The 20009-nt window shown below is 32.6% G+C and overlaps 1 protein-coding gene across 1 annotated transcript; it reads right to left on the bottom strand.

Annotated features, from left to right (window-relative positions):
- Nucleotides 1–15210: 15210 nt before the first annotated feature.
- On the bottom strand, nucleotides 15211–18264 carry LOC111983107 (putative SWI/SNF-related matrix-associated actin-dependent regulator of chromatin subfamily A member 3-like 1). The gene is made up of 2 exons (XM_024014768.1): nucleotides 18141–18264; nucleotides 15211–15767 (listed from the first exon to the last, which is right to left on the bottom strand). The coding sequence occupies exons 1-2, from the start codon at nucleotides 18262–18264 to the stop codon at nucleotides 15211–15213; spliced, it is 681 nt and encodes a 226-aa protein (XP_023870536.1).
- Nucleotides 18265–20009: the final 1745 nt, after the last annotated feature.

Here is a 20009-nt window from a genome sequence, read left to right as displayed (position 1 = left end):
TTTAACCGTATTTAGGTACAACAATGGTTGTTGATATATGGACTTTACCTCTATATGAGTAGAAGCCATAACAAAGTTAAACGACGGCATTTTATTTTAACATGCTGTTTTATACAATATATGAATAAATTTGGGATGGATGAACTTACCTTTACAGCCTTTTCAGTATCACTTTTCTCTGTATGTGAAATTGGGAAATCATTTGGAGCTAGTTCCTGTAGGTGCATGAATATTATAGTCACATCTATGAAATGTGTGTGAGAGTGTGAGAGAGAGAGGAAAGAAGAGGGAGAGAAATATTACAGCTTCATTCAAAGATAGGTCGAACACACTTTGTTTATGTTTCTTCTTATTAATTACAAGTTGTCGCATAAAATGTTTCTGAGCATGACTAGCAACCTGGGCTGGAGATCTAGTGGTTACAAAAGTGCTTGAAACTCCTTTCCAATCACCTCTTCCAAGCTTCTTCAACCCAATTAGAAATAGTTTGTGCTCTTCTTCAGTCCATCGCCTCCCTAAATAAATAAATAACAAAGTATTTTACAAAGTACTAATAACAATTATGTCCAACAATAACTAGATTTTAGCAAACACCATATTGACACAATTTTTTACTTTCTTAAAAAAAAAAAAAAAAAAAAATACGAGATTTCTTGTTTTTAGCCAGTGTTGTGCTACAAGCCTAGATATATTTAGGAATTCAAATTCATAAATTTTAATTAGTGAATAGTTAAATAAATGCTAGCCAATTTTACTCTCCACAAATCAATCTAGAAAGTATATATCCTCGAGTAATTATAGGACGAAAGGATTCATAAATTCTTGGAAATCAGATTTCATTCAAAAATATATTGGACAATTACAAAATGCAAAAATATACACAAAAGGAGAAAAACACCCCATCTAAAATTATAATATCTTATATATATATATATATATAGATTTTACTGAATATAAATTCCAACAACGAAACCAAATATAAAGGAAAATCAGTGATGAATTCCATCCGAAACTAAAACTTAAAGTAGTTTTTTTTTTTTTTTGGATGAATAATTAAAGTAGTAAAAATTTGTAATGAACAAGCAAATATATAGATTACCAAACTCTAATCTTTAACCAAAAAAAGAAAAGAAAAGGAAAAGATAAAAATAAAAATAAATAAATCCCATGTTCACACAAAACACAGTAAACTATAAATCAAGACGCACAAAAAAGTTACAAGTAGTAACAATAATAGCAGTACTAACTATAATATAGAACACCGATAGTTGAATTATTATCACTAAATAAAAATAAAAATAAATAAATCCCATGTTCACACACAAAACACAGTAAACTATAAATCAAGATGCACAGAAAAGTTACAAGTAGTAACAATAATAGTAGTACTAACTAAAAAACTTAATAGGTCTTGATCTAATAATAAAGAATTATTATTAGGAGCAGACGTCATAAGTTGAAATTCTCAAAAAAAAAAAAAAAACTATAATATAAAACACTAAAATATAAAGGGAATATATCTACCATAAAATATTCATGCGCTGTTGTCGTGGCTAATTTTTCATGTCACAAAAATCAGATTTCAGTCTAAATTGTACGTGAAAAATTACCACAATAAACAGTTAAAACACAAAAGAGCAAAAAAAACCCATATATTATTATAAATCATATATATCAATGGATAGATTTTACTGAAGATCATTAACCTAACAAAACCCAACAACAAAAAAACTGTGGTAAATTCTATCAGAAACCAAACCTGATGAAATTAAGTAGGTTTTTTTTTTTTTTTAATGAATTAAAAAGTAATAATTTGTAAAGAAAAAGCAAATATATAGATTGCCAAACCATAATCTTTTAAAAAAAATTTAAAAAAAAATCAAAATAAACAAATCACACATGCACAAAACACAAGTCTATTAAATCAAAACTCATCCAAAATCCAAATAAGCAAATAATATACACACCAAAAAACTTACAAGCAGTAACCCATAAGAACAAATAATATAAAACAACAACGAATTAGGCATAATATGTATGTATAATTAAACTCTTCGTTCTCACCAATACATCCTTACGTTGATTAATGCCGTTAGCGAGATCCTTAGCATCATCTTCTTCGCCTTCAACATCTTTGTTCTTGACCTTTTCGTAGCACGGATTTTCCATGCTAACGCGGTTCTTCATAGCATCATGATCATGATCACCCCCGTTGTTTCGCAAACACACGCCAAAAAGCTTGACACATTTGCCAGTAGTAATACCGCTAGAGTTGTGAACATTGAGCCCACAATGCAAGCACTTTCTTACACTTACAGAATCCCTCATCACCATTGTTCTAGCTGTCTTCCAAAAAGACAACACCTACAATAAACAAAAGAGAAGAAGCAAGGAAAATCTCGGTCTGTAGTGTATGGGTGTGCAAAGGCTTATATAATATATATGGGTTAGTATATATAGTGTTCTTGATCATGAACACTGTTAATATTACTGATTGCAAAGAAATCCTTGTTTACCAACATATATAGTGGATAAGTCGGTGATTCGGTCATTCCAAATATAGTGTTCCTCTACCCCGTCGGATATGTGTCATGAGTCTCATGACTAATTAAGGTGGTGGGTGTTACCAAGTTTTAGGATTTAAACCATAGCAATTTACAGTTAAGCCCTCAAGTTTTTGCATTTGTCCTAAAAAAAACCCTAAAAAATCTAATTGTTAAAAAAAAAATAATCCAAATACGAAGTAGCAACCAAGTTTCATATATTAGCATTCCCTCATATTAGAAAAAAAAAGATACATATATATATATATATATTAATCACGATCATAATTAATCTAATTAATTATCTAATTAAAACTTTATTAAATCTAAGACAATTGGAGTTTAAAACCCTAACATGACCCATTAAGATAATTTACTTTAGTTAAAACTTTATCAATGTTTTTTGTGGCTCGTTAATTACTAATATATCTCAATTTATTTATATATAATTTTTAATTAATATATTCATTGCACAAACATAATACTAGTAAATATAAAAATTTAAGTCATAACTTAATATGCTAAATTATAAATTAGACTCTTTAACTTTTCCAAAATTCAATTGAGTTCTGTACTTCTAATCTATTCATTGCATGTTCAATGAAGTCCTTTCATCCTCTTTTAGTGCAATGTGTCATGAAGTGTCTTAAACATGATCGTTTCAAATGTTCATTTAAATCCTATAACTTTCTTCCACGTTCAATGGAGTCTTTTTATCCTCTTCTAGTACAATGTGTCAATAAGTGTCTTAAACACAATTCTTTTGCTAGTTATCAAATTTTGAAACATCATTTTAGGGACACTTAATGACAACCCACTTAACAAAGTGGATGAAAGGACTATATTAAATAAAAGGCAAAATTTTAGGATTGAAATGAATAAATTAGAAATTACATGATCAAATTTTATTTTAGTAAAGTTAGAGAGTATGATATGTATATATATATATATAGAGAGAGAGAGAGAGATATACATTTTTTTTTTTTTTTTTTTTTTTGAGAATCTGTCCAATGACTTTATAACTTAAAAAAGTGTTTATCAACCAAAACAAAAGTACTGATTTCTTGAGGAACAGACTCCATTCAGATAGAGAAAGAAGAACAAAATTTGGCATTCTTTGCCAACACATCAACAATAAAATTATATTGCCTATAGGTATGAGAGAAACTAAAACTCCTTAAGGAGTTTACATAAAACATAGTATTATGAATAGGGTGACCAAAAGCATATTGAAACATATATATATATATATAAAGGATTGAGTTATGATCATACATAAATAAAAGTATTTTAAGAAATATCAAATTTGAAATAAATAAATTAAAAAGCCGGAGGGTCCCAAAAGAATCCTACTCCAGCTATCATATTGGGGTTTAACGGCCGGGTGTCCCTATCTTCTTAACTATCAGCCTATCACTCTACATTTTGACTCAACTCTTAACTCACATCTTTTACTCAATTTTCTCCAAACCCACACATCTAGTGTGTTTGGCACTTCATAACTCATAGATTTTTCTCTCTTCCAAAACCCGCTTCAATACTATTCATATGCATTGTGTCAGAATGGCTTGTTCTACCTACTCTCAACTCACCCATGTGACTTCCCCACATATCCATTTTTTCTCTAAAGCTTTCAACCACATATAAGCAAAGAAAAACCCATAAGAACCTAGCTTGCATCTCTCTCTCCTCTGGAATTCTATTAGCACAAATAAATGCATAACTTTTGCAAAAACTCTAATATGTGGAAAACTGTGACCGGTAATTACTTCTCACTTTCATATGGACTTATTATTTTTTTCTTTACTAATCACATTCAGCTACATGAGACAGTTGTGGCAAAAGTTGTGCATTTTTTTTTTTTTTTTTTTGCTGATACTATATTTTTGACAAATAAAAAAGAAAACCTATTGCTGTGTGAAGTTTGAACACATTGACTTGTTGAAGCACTTAATGCTAGGCGGTTGAGAACAAGGTGGAGCTTGCCGGCAGAGAAGAGGCCATTTTTGTCCAAAAGGAGCTCAAAGGCTTTATTGTCTTTAAAGCCAACGATGTAGAGGCAATTCAGCTTCTCCCAAGTGAAGGCATAGACTCTGGCAAGGCAATGTTTTCACAAAGAAACAAACAACAATAGTTTTTGTTTTTAATTTGTATTTCTTTTTTTTTTAATAAACAATGAAATATATTGGTTTTTAGGGGTTGTTAGAGCATTCTCATTAAGAATGCTAAATGCTATAGATGCTAAATTTTAGCATCAAAAGTTCAAAAAATGTACTCCATCAAAGCTCTTAAATCCTATTAATTTTGCAATCTAGCTACAGTGGACTACTATCTCTAACAACCCACTGTAGCAAGATTGTAAAAAAAAAAATTGTTTAATAAAACACGTTTCTCTTCCCTTTCACACGCTTCCCTTTTTGCGCCTATCTCATCTTGTTTTCCCTAATTTTTTTCTGGTTCTCTCTTTCTCCCATGCCTACACCTCTGCCTCCTCTCCTTTTCTTTTCATTTTTTTTTTATATATATTTTCTTCGTTCTCTCTCAACCCAAGCCGCTCTTCCCTTCCTTCAACCCACGCTGCTAAACCCATCTATGTTCTCTGTTCTTTGTTCTCTCTTCATGGGTCTGCGTGGATCAAAGGAGTCGTGGTCTGATTTGGTTGATTTGGTTTGCGGGTATTTTTTGGCTGCGAGTTGTGGTCCAATTTGGCCATAGTTTATGAGTTTTTTTTTTTTTTCCTTTTTATCTTGCTATGGTTGGTGGTGATTTGGTCCGATTGTTGTTGATTTTTTTTTTTTTGTTTTTGGTCTGACGATGGATGGGTTTTCTTCCTTTTTTTGTGCTGTGGTTGGTGGTGATTTGTTTCGATTACTATTGATTTTTTTTTTTTGTCCGATGGTGGATGTGGTGGCCAGCGGTGCTGAGAGTAATTAGGTTGAGAAAGAGAGAGAGACAGAGGAAAGAGAGGGGAAAAATAAAAAATAATAAAGAAAAAATATTTAAATGGAGTGTTAAAAAAAAAATAAAAGTTTTGATGGAAGGGTTATTATAAAGTGATGTGTTATATATTATAAAATTAGTTTTTGAGATGATAAATGCTAAATAGAAGTGTTGATGGGAATGCTCTTATTATGTATATCAGATGCTATGTTTTTATGTGAAAAAAATTTGATGTGTCAATGTTTGATTGGAGGGTGTAAAAGACCTCATTTACACCCTCCGGTCATTTGGAATATGCCTGAGTTTGTTATTGTTATAACCAATAGTAAAAATATAGCTTTATATAAAAGTATTAATTTTTTCACGAGAACTTTAAGGTTGATCACATAAAGGATGACAAAATTTTACTATCTTGCTTGACTCATTCTCCCTTATGTGGATTTTTTCAGTCCTAAATAAGTGACGAGGCCGGGATGAGTTTTTGTTACATCACCCTGCCCCTATTGTGTATACACATGAATTTTGATTTGATATATACTTAATTGTTTTTATATATAATTTTAATTTTTTATACGTATTTATATATTATTCCTTTTTCTTCTTCTTTTTCTTTTTTTACATATTCTATTGTCATCTCAAAAAAATTGATTTCTCTCTCTCTCTCTCTCTCTCTCTCTCTCTCTGTGTGTTAATACTCTCGTGAATATCATTCATTTTCTCTCTTTTTTTTTTTTTTTTTTTTTTTTTGAGAGAAAGGTAGAAATATATATATATATATATATATATGTATATTGCATGAGTAAATTACATGGTGTGCTCAAACACAGACGTGCTAGTGCCACCTCAAGTTTCAACTTAGAGTAGCCAGCCCGAGTACAATCTAGTGTTGAGCATAGTACAATGCCACACGTAAAAAATAAACATGCAATATAATTAGTGAAACTTAAAAAAACTATAGCCATTTTGGGCTTTGGCACACTCTCAGGTTCTAGTGGACATTTTGCAGAGTTCCTGGTACTCCTGCAGCAGGCTTATCACTCCATGCAGAATATCGTTGGGTATGCTTTGCTTTTCTTCAAAGTGGAACCGGTTTCTTGCATTCCAGATGGCCCACGACACTATCGTCCTTACCTCCAGTTCCTTTTTTGTTAGCTTTTCCTCCATTTGTCGAGCAAGAGTGTAGAAGTTCGGAGCATCGAAATCACATTTCTGCAACCTTCTGCTATGTCTGCATTACACGTGGACGCTAAGGGAACAAGTAATGCAACTGAAGTTGGACTCTAGAAGTGGCTGAAGATAAAGCAGAGCAGCTGAAGATAAATGCCTCTAGTGTCGTATTTGAATTAATTGGTAGTTTCCTATTTAAATTAGGATGTTGTCATTAATAAACTTCCTGGTGATAGGACTCATCCTATTATCTTGGATAGACTTAGCTATTAGGGTGGTTGTTATCTTTTTAATTATGGTTATCCTTTTATTTGAGTAGTTGTGGTTGATGTATTTAAACTAAGAGTTATGGAATAAGAGGCAGGCGGATAATATTTACAGAATTCCTTTCTTTTCTATTGTTCTTGGAGGGTTGTCGCCTCGAATACGACTAGTTATTTCTATTCATTCAACTGGGTCACAGCACCTTCCCCTTACCATAGCCCACACGTTCCTCGCTAATGGACATTCCCATAAAACATGAGCCACTGTTTCATCGTGTTGTTTGCAGATAGTGCAAGTAGGTTCCACCGGTACTCTTCTTCGGTTTAAATTTGCAGATGTTGGGAGTATATCAAAGCACGCTCGCCGCATGAAATTTCTAACCTTTGGGGATATAGGGAGTTTCCACTTCTTGTTCCAGAATTTTTTTTTTTCTTCTCTAGCAGTGGAGAGTTCAACATTCTCTGTTTGTTTGAGTCGGAGTGCAACTCTATAAGCTGTCCTCACAGAGAAACACCCGTTCTTATTCTCCTTCCAGCGAAGCTTGTCTCGATCACCCTCCACACCAATCTTGATCCTTTGGATATCCTTCATGGTGGATTGTAGGAATGTAGTGTGGAGTAATGGACTGTTTCATTGTCTTGTGCGGTGGTCAATAAGATCAGCCACTTTCATGTTTGTATTAGCATCAGGTCTGAGCCACCTATGATCCGTAACTATAATGCTCTGCCCATCACCCACTATCCATGCCGTGCCTGCTCTAATCAATTCCCAGGCTTCCAACAAGCTACACCAAACAAAGGAAGGGTTGGCCCCTAGATCAGCATCCATAAATGAGCAATTAGGGAAATAGTGAGCCTTGTACACCCTAAAATATAGAGAAGGCCCACCTTGGATCACCCTCCATGCTTGCTTAGCTAGAATGGCTAAGTTAAAGGCATGAATACCCCTAAAACCTATTCCCCTTTTGTCTTTAGCCTTGCATAATTTTCCTCAGTTGATCCAATGGATCTTTCTTTCATTTCGAGTCTACCCCCACCAATACTTTGCTAAGGCCGAATTGATGTCATCACAAATTTTTTTAAGAAACTTGAAAATGCTCATGGAGTAAGTTGGAATTCCTTGTGATACGGTTTTGACCAACACCTCTCTTTCGGCCTTTGAGATATGCTTCTCTTTCCATCCCATCACCCTTTTGTTACCCGCTCTTGTATCTCCCTAAAGGTGCTTACCTTTGATTTGCCTTCCACCATTGGTAACCCAAGATATCTTTTGTTACCCACTCTTCTATTTCTACTCTCATGGCTATCATTCATGTTCTCTTTTATCATTATCTTATTAATTAATGTCTAAATCACCTAACTAGAAATAGCCAAATACGTACCGTTAACTTTTCCGCGTCCCAACCTGCCTTGCCTTTGCTCCGTACAAATTTTGGAGGTGTGGTATGAAGTGTAAAGATAGGGCCTATTTTATTCCTATCCATGTGTTAACTAACAAAACCAAACAACAGCGTTTTCAAATCCAAACAGGCAAACACACTCACATCAGCATATCATGAAACGATGTTGCAGTCTTTTAAGTCACACAGTGCCGTTTTATGATAATTCAACCATTAGACATAGAGATGAAACGATATCGTATTAATTAATGCAGATGGTATTAGTTCATCACATGTGTTGATTAGTTGTCACACGAGATTATCTCAAGATTCTCAACCATTATTTGGTGATTTTGAGATAAAGTGCAATGCCTAAAATATTACACTTAATGCAATAGCACTCAATGGCTTAGATTAAGAATTGAGAAAAAGCAACTTTCATATATATATATATATATATATATGTATATTGCATGAGTAAATTACATGGTGTGCTCAAACACAGACGTGCTAGTGCCACCTCAAGTTTCAACTTAGAGTAGCCAGCCCGAGTACAATCTAGTGTTGAGCATAGTACAATGCCACACGTAAAAAATAAACATGCAATATAATTAGTGAAACTTAAAAAAACTATAGCCATTTTGGGCTTTGGCACACTCTCAGGTTCTAGTGGACATTTTGCAGAGTTCCTGGTACTCCTGCAGCAGGCTTATCACTCCATGCAGAATATCGTTGGGTATGCTTTGCTTTTCTTCAAAGTGGAACCGGTTTCTTGCATTCCAGATGGCCCACGACACTATCGTCCATACCTCCAGTTCCTTTTTTGTTAGCTTTTCCTCCATTTGTCGAGCAAGAGTGTAGAAGTTCGGAGCATCGAAATCACATTTCTGCAACCTTCCCCTTACCATAGCCCACACATTCCTCGCTAATGGACATTCCCATAAAACATGAGCCACTGTTTCATCGTGTTGTTTGCAGATAGTGCAAGTAGGTTCCACCGGTACTCTTCTTCGGTATAAATTTGCAGATGTTGGGAGTATATCAAAGCACGCTCGCCGCATGAAATTTCTAACCTTTGGGGATATAGGGAGTTTCCACTTCTTGTTCCAGAATTTTTTTTTTTCTTCTCTAGCAGTGGAGAGTTCAACATTCTCTGTTTGTTTGAGTCGGAGTGCAACTCTATAAGCTGTCCTCACAGAGAAACACCCGTTCTTATTCTCCTTCCAGCGAAGCTTGTCTCGATCACCCTCCACACCAATCTTGATCCTTTGGATATCCTTCATGGTGGATTGTAGGAATGTAGTGTGGATTAATGGACTGTTTCATTGTCTTGTGCGGTGGTCAATAAGATCAGCCACTTTCATGTTTGTATTAGCATCAGGTCTGAGCCACCTATGATCCGTAACTATAATGCTCTGCCCATCACCCACTATCCATGCCGTGCCTGCTCTAATCAATTCCCAGGCTTCCAACAAGCTACACCAAACAAAGGAAGGGTTGGCCCCTAGATCAGCATCCATAAATGAGCAATTAGGGAAATAGTGAGCCTTGTACACCCTAAAATATAGAGAAGGCCCACCTTGGATCACCTTCCATGCTTGCTTAGCTAGAATGGCTAAGTTAAAGGCATGAATACCCCTAAAACCTATTCCCCTTTTGTCTTTAGCCTTGCATAATTTTCCTCAGTTGATCCAATGGATCTTTCTTTCATTTCAAGTCTACCCCCACCAATACTTTGCTAAGGCCGAATTGATGTCATCACAAATTTTTTTAAGAAACTTGAAAATGCTCATGGAGTAAGTTGGAATTCCTTGTGCTACGGTTTTGACCAACACCTCTCTTTCGGCCTTTGAGATATGCTTCTCTTTCTATCCCATCACCCTTTTTGTTACCCGCTCTTATATCTCCCTAAAGGTGCTTACCTTTGATTTGCCTTCCACCATTGGTAACCCAAGATATCTTTTGTTACTCACTCTTCTATTTCTACTCTCATGGCTATCATTCATGTTCTCTTTTATCATTATCTTATTAATTAATGTCTAAATCACCTAACTAGAAATAGCCAAATACGTACCGTTAACTTGTCCGCGTCCCAACCTGCCTTGCCTTTGCTCCGTACAAATTTTGGAGGTGTGGTATGAAGTGTAAAGATAGGGCCTATTTTATTCCTATCCATGTGTTAACTAACAAAACCAAACAACATCGTTTTCAAATCCAAACAGGCAAACACACTCACATCAGCATATCATGAAACGATGTTGCAGTCTTTTAAGTCACACAGTGCCGTTTTATGATAATTCAACCATTAGACATAGAGATGAAACGATATCGTATTAATTAATGCAGATGGTATTAGTTCATCACATGTGTTGATTAGTTGTCACACGAGATTATCTCAAGATTCTCAACCATTATTTGGTGATTTTGAGATAAAGTGCAATGCCTAAAATATTACACTTAATGCAATAGCACTCAATGGCTTAGATTAAGAATTGAGAAAAAGCAACTTTCAATTTCAACCGCTAAATTAAAAAATAAAAGTTAAAAATTGTGAGTAGTAAAACAATTTGTGAGTGGGGGTATTGCAGTCAATCCAAACCCTAGAGTTTGTATAAAAAGCCGTAACCTCTTGTAATTTTTCATTAAGTGAAATCATAACAATACTTTTCTCTCTGATCTCTCTCTCTCTCTCTCTCACTCATTATGTCCTTTAGATTTGATGATGTCGAGAAAATCACTAGTAAACTACACAGTCCTCGCACACTCGAAATGATCCCTGTGCAATCAAAAAGAGAAAATCCTAGGAGAGTACTAGTGTGGTACCAGCCAAAGACCCTCCGAAAGTTAAGTCAGAAAACCTTTCTATCACTCTAAAGTGCCAGAGCTGGGATGAATTATGCATACCTATTTTCTGAGGGTCTTTGGGTTTTTATAGTAGTGTAAAATCGAACTCTCATACTTACGCAACAAGTCTTTTTCTTATAGAGAAGATCTCCATTGGTGCATATATTCCAAAATCCCCCTAATGTTGGAATTCTATTTGTATTGGGACTTTGTAGACTAGGGTTTATCGTGCGAGGCAAATTGTTTCCATTTAGGGTTTCTTGGAGGCCATGTAATGATCAGTTAAGTGCCACGTGGCCCTCTGACCCATCCACTCTAGTCCGTCCACATAGGATCCGTCCAATAATGAACAAATCTGTCCAGCACTGTCAAGTCCCTCCAAATAGATCCGACATCCCTAATTTTTACCTTCTTCAAGATTTATTTTCATATAAGTCTCTGTTTCTCAAAACTTTTCACCATGAACCCAAGAAATAGATTTATTTAATTGGGTTTGGAACACTTTTAAAATCTATGAGTCCACGTGTCGACCACAAACATGAGAAGAGCACTTGATTAATCTATTGTACTTGTCCAAAATTTTAGCGTAATTGCCTTCACCATGAAAAAAATCTGACCTCATCAAATGCTAATTGATGAGGTTTCATAATTTTAGAATGTTCTTTAGGGGTCATTTTCACTAAAAGGGTATCATAAAGCTAGTTTGGCCAACTGGATTACCTGAATTGATAGTGTTGGTGCAAATACAGAAAAATTATAAAAGCAATTATAAAAATTATAATTTTTTTTCTTGAAAAATTTCAACACAACTGAGGCATTGGTATCTCACCTTTTTAAAGAAGATTAAGCCCTCTCGGTTGGCAAAGTCCAAGACCGATGCAACATGCCTTCTCTTGATGTGTCTTCTCCAAGATACAACAACCAACAATGTTATTTGGCTCAAACAAATCATGAACAAATTGTTTAAGCCCAAAGTTCCAACAGAATAACACCTCCCTCTGCCCAAAATCTCTCTAATACTCTCAAGTGTTTGATTGCTAATGTGTTGTATATACTGTTGTGTGTGTGTAGAGGAATGGTGAAAATAAGTCTATATATATATATATAGAGACTTGTAGGATTTCTTCAATATTAATGAGAACTATAACCTATTTATTCACATAAATGATATACTTATTGCGCCATGGGGGAGTAAGAATGCAAGATTGTACCACATGAAACTCCCATATCTTTTTCCATTAAATTTTCCAACTTGTTATATATTAAAATATTAAGATAACAATTTAATATTAAAATACTCCATCACATAGCAAACTGCTTATACGTTATCCAAAAAAAGTTCACAAGCCAAATTTACTATTCTTTTGAAAATCTAGCCATTATATATTGGACATTCTTCAAAAGTTCACCCTTAAAGAAATCTATTAAAAAATAATTAAAATAATTCTGCTTTTTAAATAATTAAAGGTAGAGAAATTAAATTGAGATATGTTTATGTTTGGTTCAAAAAAACTTCATTCAATGCACAGGTTAGCTGGTATATAGTTTAGTTTTAATTTCTTTGCAAATAGGGATTTGGAGCTTGAAGAGGCTTCCATTAAAATTCAAATGTTATCCATTATCACAATCATACTTTCTTTCTTTTTTATCTAATGAGAATCGGATATCTTTAGTTTTGTTAATCTTTCAAAAGATGTAAATTGTGTAATGTAGATCTTTTCATCAAAATTATGTATTCAAGCAACAATTTTGATGCTTTTTTTTTTTTTTCCTTTTATATTTGTTTAAAATTATTTATAGATAATTACAATATGTTGTTAATCTTATAGTTTAAATCATTTCTCCCTAAGCTTTCAAGCACTTTGTGTATAGGAATGTGTCAATTAAGTTATAAGATTCTTGACAATATTTTTGTGAATGTGGTAAACATATTTGTGAATGTAGTAAAATTGAATGACTTATTTATAAACTATTTTTGCATGATTATTTATTTTAAAATTAAACATTTTTTAATGCCACTCATTCAACAAATGATGCGAAAAACAATGAGATATTGGATGAAAGATAATGTGATATTGGAGTACCCTAAAATTAAAAATTTCACAATAGATAGTCTAACCAATCCCTCCATCATCACAAACCCTGCCTATGGAGCTCAGAATTCTTCCATGTACTCTGCTCAAAAAGTTTATCTAAAAGTTCATTATTTACATTCTCCCCAGCAAAAATAGGTATATGAAATGTAATAATGCTACTACAACAGGAGCGAGTGGCACCATCGCTTTGCAAATGCGGATCATAGATCGTTCTATTATATCCTAAAAGGGCTTGCTGAATTTTTCTAGAGTCTATTTCAAATAGAAGAACATTGTCCAGAAATGTTCAGAGTGTATGAGTATAACGTAATCATTGCAATAGTTGACACAACATGTTGTAATAAAATTTGAAGTATAGGTTTGTGCAACAACAAAAATTTGTTGCAATAAACTCCAAAAATTTTAATAACAACTTTGTTGCAATAAACAATTTACTGCTTTGAATATCTTGTAGTAATAGACTACTACTTCACGAATTTTATTGCAATTGATTACAAATAATTGAAAAAATAATAATTTAGTTCAAATTATTGTAAATTTATTTTCGTTGTAATAGATAACTACTTCATTTTGCCATTGCTATAGACCAATAGATTATAAATAATTGATATAAGGTTATTGCAATGATATTTTCATTGCAATTTCATGTTTGTTATTGCAATAAATTGTAAAAGAATTTATATCAAATTATTGCAATAATAACTTCATTGCAATAAGCTATTAGTTCGAAATTTTTGTTGCAATAAATTATAAACGTAATTGATATCAATTTATTGTAACGATTTCTTCATTTTAAGTTATTGCAACAAGTATTAAAGCTTCTACTACAACTGGAAATTATAATTCGTTGCATTTTATTATTGTTGATGCAATAATTTAACACTTTTAAGTTACTATTGCAACAATTTTAACTTGTTGCATTTTATTATTGTTGATGCAATAATTTAACACTTTTAAGTTACTATTGCAACAATTTTAACTTGTAGATGTGATATTTTGTCTAATACTACCATATATTTTTTGTTGTATTAATACTTGATGTAATAAACTTATTTTGGTGTAGTGTACCTGCCCATGTGTCGTAGAATAGTTCAACAATCAAAACTAGTAACTCCAGCAACTCCTGAAACTTCTGATGCTGATGATGCTGAACCATCCTCTTCAAAAGGAAACTCATCTTTGAAAGTCTCATCACTTCTACAACTTCTTGAGAAATCAAGAGATGATTACCCGGCTACAAAGTCAATAATATTTTCACAATTTCGTAAGATGCTGATTTACTTGTAGAGCCGCTAGAAGTTGCTGGTTTTAGAAGTTTGTCTCTAGATGGGACTACTAACGAAGAGGTAATGGCTAAAGTGATCAAAGAATTTGGAGATCCAGGACCAGATGCGCCTATAGTTTTGCTTGCAAGTCATCAGGCCTTAGATATGGGAAAAAATCTAACAGCTGCTTCTAGAGTCTATTTCTTAGAGCCATGGTGGAATGCAGCTCTTGAAAATTAGGCAATGGATTGGGTTCATCGGATTGGTCACAAGGAGGAAGTAAAGATAGTTAGGTTAATTGCTAGAGATACCATAGAAGAGAGGATATTAAAGTTACAGAAGAAGAGGCAGGATTGCAATGGAGGTCAAGATCTAGGATATTTGATGGCGTTTGACAATGAGGATCTTGGTGTCCTCCTCATGTCTTTATTTATTTTTTATTTTTTATTTTTTTATTTTTTTATTTTTTTTTTGGATTAGTGTGATACAATAGCATACATATTATACATTTTTTGTTGAACATACATATTATACATATCAGCAAAAAAATGTATAATATGTATGTTCAACAAAAAATGTATAATATGTATGCTACTGTATCACACTAATCCAAAAAAAATAAAATAAAAAATAAATAAAGACATGAGGAGGACACCAAGATCCTCATTGTAAAACTCCATCAAATATCCTAGATCTTGACCTCCATTGCAATCCTACCTCTTCTTCTGTAACTTTAATATCCTCTCTTCTATGGTATCTCTAGTAATTATCCTAACTATCTTTACTTCCTCCTTGTGACCAATCCGATGGACCCAATCCATTGCCTGATTTTCTAGAGCTGCATTCCACCATGGCTCTAAGAAATAATAGACTCTAGAAGCAGCTATTAGGTTTTTTCCCATACCTGAGGCCTGATGGCTTGCAAGCAAAACTATAGGCGCATCTGGTCCTAGATCTCCAAATTCTTTGATCACTTTAGCCATTACCTCTTCATTAGTAGTCCCATCTAGAGGCAAACTTCTAAAACCAGCAACTTCTAACGGCTCTACAAGTAACATCAGCATCTTACGAAACTGTGAAAATATTATTGACTTTGCAGCCAGGTTATCATCTCCTGATTTCTCAAGAAGTTGTAGAAGTGATGAGACTTTCAAAGATGAGTTTCCTTTTAAAGAGGATGGTTCGGCATCATCAGCATCAGAAGTTTCAGGAGCTGCTGGAGTTACCAGTTTTGATTGTTGAACTATTCTACGACACATGGGTAGGTACACTACACCAAAATAAGTTTATTACATCAAGTATTAATACAACAAAATATATATGGTAGTATTAGACAAAATATCACATCTACAAGTTAAAATTGTTGCAATAGTAACTTAAAAGTGTTAAATTATTGCATCAACAATAATAAAATGCAACGAATTATAATTTTCAGTTGTAGTAGAAGCTTTAATACTTGTTGGAATAACTTAAAATGAAGAAATCGTTGCAATAAATTGATATCAATTATGTTTGTAATTTATTGCAACAAAAATTTCAAACTAATAGCTTATTGCAATAAAGTTATTATTGCAATAATCTGATATAAATTCTTTTACAATTTATTGCAATGACAAACATGTAATTGCAATGAAAATATCATTGCAATAACCTTATATCAATTATTTATAATCTATTGGTCTATAGTAATGGCAAAATGAAGTAGTTATCTATTACAACGAAGATAAATTTACAATAATTTGAACTAAATTATTATTTTTTCAATTATTTGTAATCTATTGCAATAAAATTCGTGAAGTAATAGTCTATTACTACAAGATATTCAAAGCAATAAATTGTTTATTGCAACAAAGTTGTGATTAAAATTTTTGGAGTTTATTGCAACAAATTTTTGTTGTTGCACAAACTATACTTCAAATTTTATTACAACATGTTGTGTCAACTATTGCAATGATTCTTTTCGCTGCAATGAACACCTTTTCTTGTAGTGATATACTATTTGTTGCCATCACATCTTTTGCCTATACTTGTAGTTACAAACTTGTCTACATCGGAACACTTCTATTTCTTATGATCATCATCAGTGAGAGTACCATATGTCGTCAAAACTATATCATTATACATATTATACATTTGCAACTGTTACATGTTTTGTACATTGTTTGTATATAGTATTACTTTGTTGTTTCCTAAACTTTGTTTCTTTACTACTCCTTTTTGTATATAGCATTGTCTGTATATATGCGTGTGTGGTACAAAGATAGTGTTTGAATGTCTAGTCCAGACTAAAAATATTATCACATGCAACGTGTAGGATCCGCGACTAGTTTTTTTAATTGTTAGATCTTGTAAGACCAGAACCTATAGTGGCATTTTAAAAACGCCACTATAGGCCCTTGAAAGCGCTGCTATAGACCCATTTTTTTTAAAACGCCACTATAGGACTTCCCAAACGCAGCTATAGATATGCCTATAGTATCGTTTATAGAAAATGCCACTATAGGTCTAGTTTTTTGTAGTGTGTTATGCTTGAAATCTATAAATTGGTATGTTCTACAATTTTCAATTGGTCCAACTTGTTAGATTTGATCGATCGAAATTTCCAGATTTGCACTTTAATTAAATTGCAGAACTTTGCAACAATTTTGTCTTCAAAAATAAACTTCTAAAAATACTTAAAACTTATATTTTGCTCATGAATTGCGATCCCACACATGGGTCCCACCCCTTATGTGAAAGGGGAGAGCATTGCTCCGAGAGTATTTAATAAATTTCCGAATGAATTAGTAAGGTAGAATGAATTAATAAATTTCCGAGATTATTTAATAAACTAAGGTAGAATGATGTGAACACAAATGAGTGATGTAGGGTATGTTTAAAAATTTTATATGGTTTTCATTAAAAAAATAAAAATAAAAATAAAAATTGAAGAGCAGTTGTTTTTAAGCCAGCCTTCCAGAGGAAGGTTTAAAAAATCCTGATGCTTCCTCGTACCATTCTATTCCAAAAGTTTCTTGCAACTTATCTTCAAATGTGTCTGATAGATTTCGGTTCCTAACCACATCAACATGTACCAATAATTTCTTTTATGGAACATCTACAACATATTGTATCAATATATAAACCAATTCTTTAAATATATATATATATATATATATATATTTAAACCCCTTGAACCTATGACATCGGAATTTATGTATTTCAAATAATTGAATGTGTAATTCAAAAAATAAAAAAATAAAAATTGTTTAACTATTTGTGTTTTATAAGTTGTGAAAATATGCTTAAATATTTTTTGTCCATGTATTTTTTTTTTAACAAAAATCATTATCAAGATAGCTCATTCTTACAAATTTGTTCCATTTATTTATATTTTAGTTAATTATAACACCATCACAATCCACCTTGAAACCATTTGTTCCATCTATTTCCATTTCTTCAAATTTTTGCATTTTAAAACCTTAATTTATGCTGGTTTTCAAGAAAAACCATACAACACCTCAACAATAAGGGAAATTACTGAGTATTCTCAGAGTACCATAAATGTGTACTCTCCTCTTTCACATAATTATGGGTCCCACAAATTAAATTCATGATGGGACCCACAATTCAAATGAAATGAGAGAGTATGTATTTATAGTACTCCAGGAGTCTTCAATAATTTTCCCAACAATAGAACCAAGCACCAAATATTCCTCCTTTTCCTCCACACCCAGATTCATATTTAGATCCATGTCTTCCTCAACCATCTCATAACCAATAACCATTCTTCTTCCACAATTACACTAATTCAGACTAGAAGCACACGCTAATTTAAGTCAGCAAGAGCTACACTCTCAACTACACTCTCAGTAACTAAAATATAATTCCCATAGACAATAAAATGTCCAAATACATCACAAATCCCAATCTAAGACTCCTAACCCAAAAGTTGCAAGAAGTGGCAAAAGATCTTGATTGGAATGTACCTATCTTTTCCTAAAACAATCAAGAGAGCACATCAACGCATGTGTGGAAATAAAGACAGATAAATAATATGAATCACGATGCTATAACATACATTGTAATTAATATAAGCATGAAGTATGTGAGACATACAACAAATAGTTTGATATTAACTTGTTGAACACAGCTAAGAAAATATAAACCATATGCAATGGGTACAAACATCCCAAAGTACATAAACCTACAAAAGTTATTGAAATAGCATATATGCAACAATAATTCAAACTAACTCTCCCCTTGAGTTAGATACATCAAAAACTTCTTTTCTTTCCCTTCAAAACAATTTCATCTCCCCTAAATAAAAAAAAATTTAAAACCTGTTAAAAATTAACTTTTAAACATGATTCCCAAATTTCTCTAATTCTCTCTCACTTTTTGTCACGTATTGATAAAGACAGCCTAATTAGAGGATAGATAGAAAACATTCACAAAAGAGGTCAAGAGAAAATGGACAATCAAGGAAATATAAAAGAAATAAGCTCTTTAGAAAATAGAGGCAACTCCTATGAAAAGCATAGTTTTAAAAACAGCTTCCCCTCCCCACAATTAAAATATAGGAATGATAAAAAAAAAAAAAAAATGGGAAAAACAGTTTTGGGAAAAAATTTAGGAGGTGGGAGAAAAAATAAAGAATACAAACTAAAATTTTAAATAAGTAAGGGTTCACATGAATACAAATATTCTCTCTTTCAATATATGCAAACTTGACATTATGTGATCCATGAACAAATGCATGCAAAAGCTTCTAGGGATGATCAATTTAAACTATACAATATAGATCTCAAATCCCAATGATATAAAAATTTAGCATGCAAGGTGGTTTCATGTGTCAAGGTGTTTTGTGAACTCAAATCAACCTCAAGAGTAGAGAAAAAGTTATGAACAAAAACATAATCAAAATTCCAAGGTTTTCAAGTCAATCAAAGATTTTTGAACTTGAATCAAAAGTGATTTTATTTTCATTTGCACTTTTTTTTTTATTAACTCAATCTCTCCAAAAATATATATATATATATATATATTTCCAATTTTCAGCAGTTCATGCATCAAGAAAAATAGCATATACTAAAATTTTATTTTCATTTGCACTTTTTTTTTTATTAACTCAATCTCTCCAAAAATATATATATATATATATATATTTCCAATTTTCAGCAGTTCATGCATCAAGAAAAATAGCATATACTAAAATGTACAGAACTTAAAAATTAATAATCAATTTTTAGATCAAGTTGAGTATTCAATTTAGCAAAATGTATGCGCGCTATGTGTGAAAACAGTCAGTGAGCAATTGTTAAAAAGAAACTATGAGAGGCATGACTAGGAAAAATACAATAAAGGAGAGAGGTGAGAAAGAACTGATGTGGCCAACTTCTTACTGGTTTTCATCCTCTTATTGGTTTTCATCTAGGCTCACTATTAATATCACTTCTTCCTTTGCCAATAATCACTTACTATATCAGCAGTTTGTAAAATAATTTGTATCTTTAGCATTATTCTTTCCTAT

The sequence above is a fragment of the Quercus suber genome, unplaced genomic scaffold, assembly GCF_002906115.3.
Source record: "Quercus suber isolate HL8 unplaced genomic scaffold, Cork oak 2.0 scaffold_867, whole genome shotgun sequence".
Classification (NCBI taxonomy): Eukaryota; Viridiplantae; Streptophyta; class Magnoliopsida; order Fagales; family Fagaceae; genus Quercus; species Quercus suber.
This window is presented reverse-complemented; position numbering and strand designations above follow the sequence as displayed.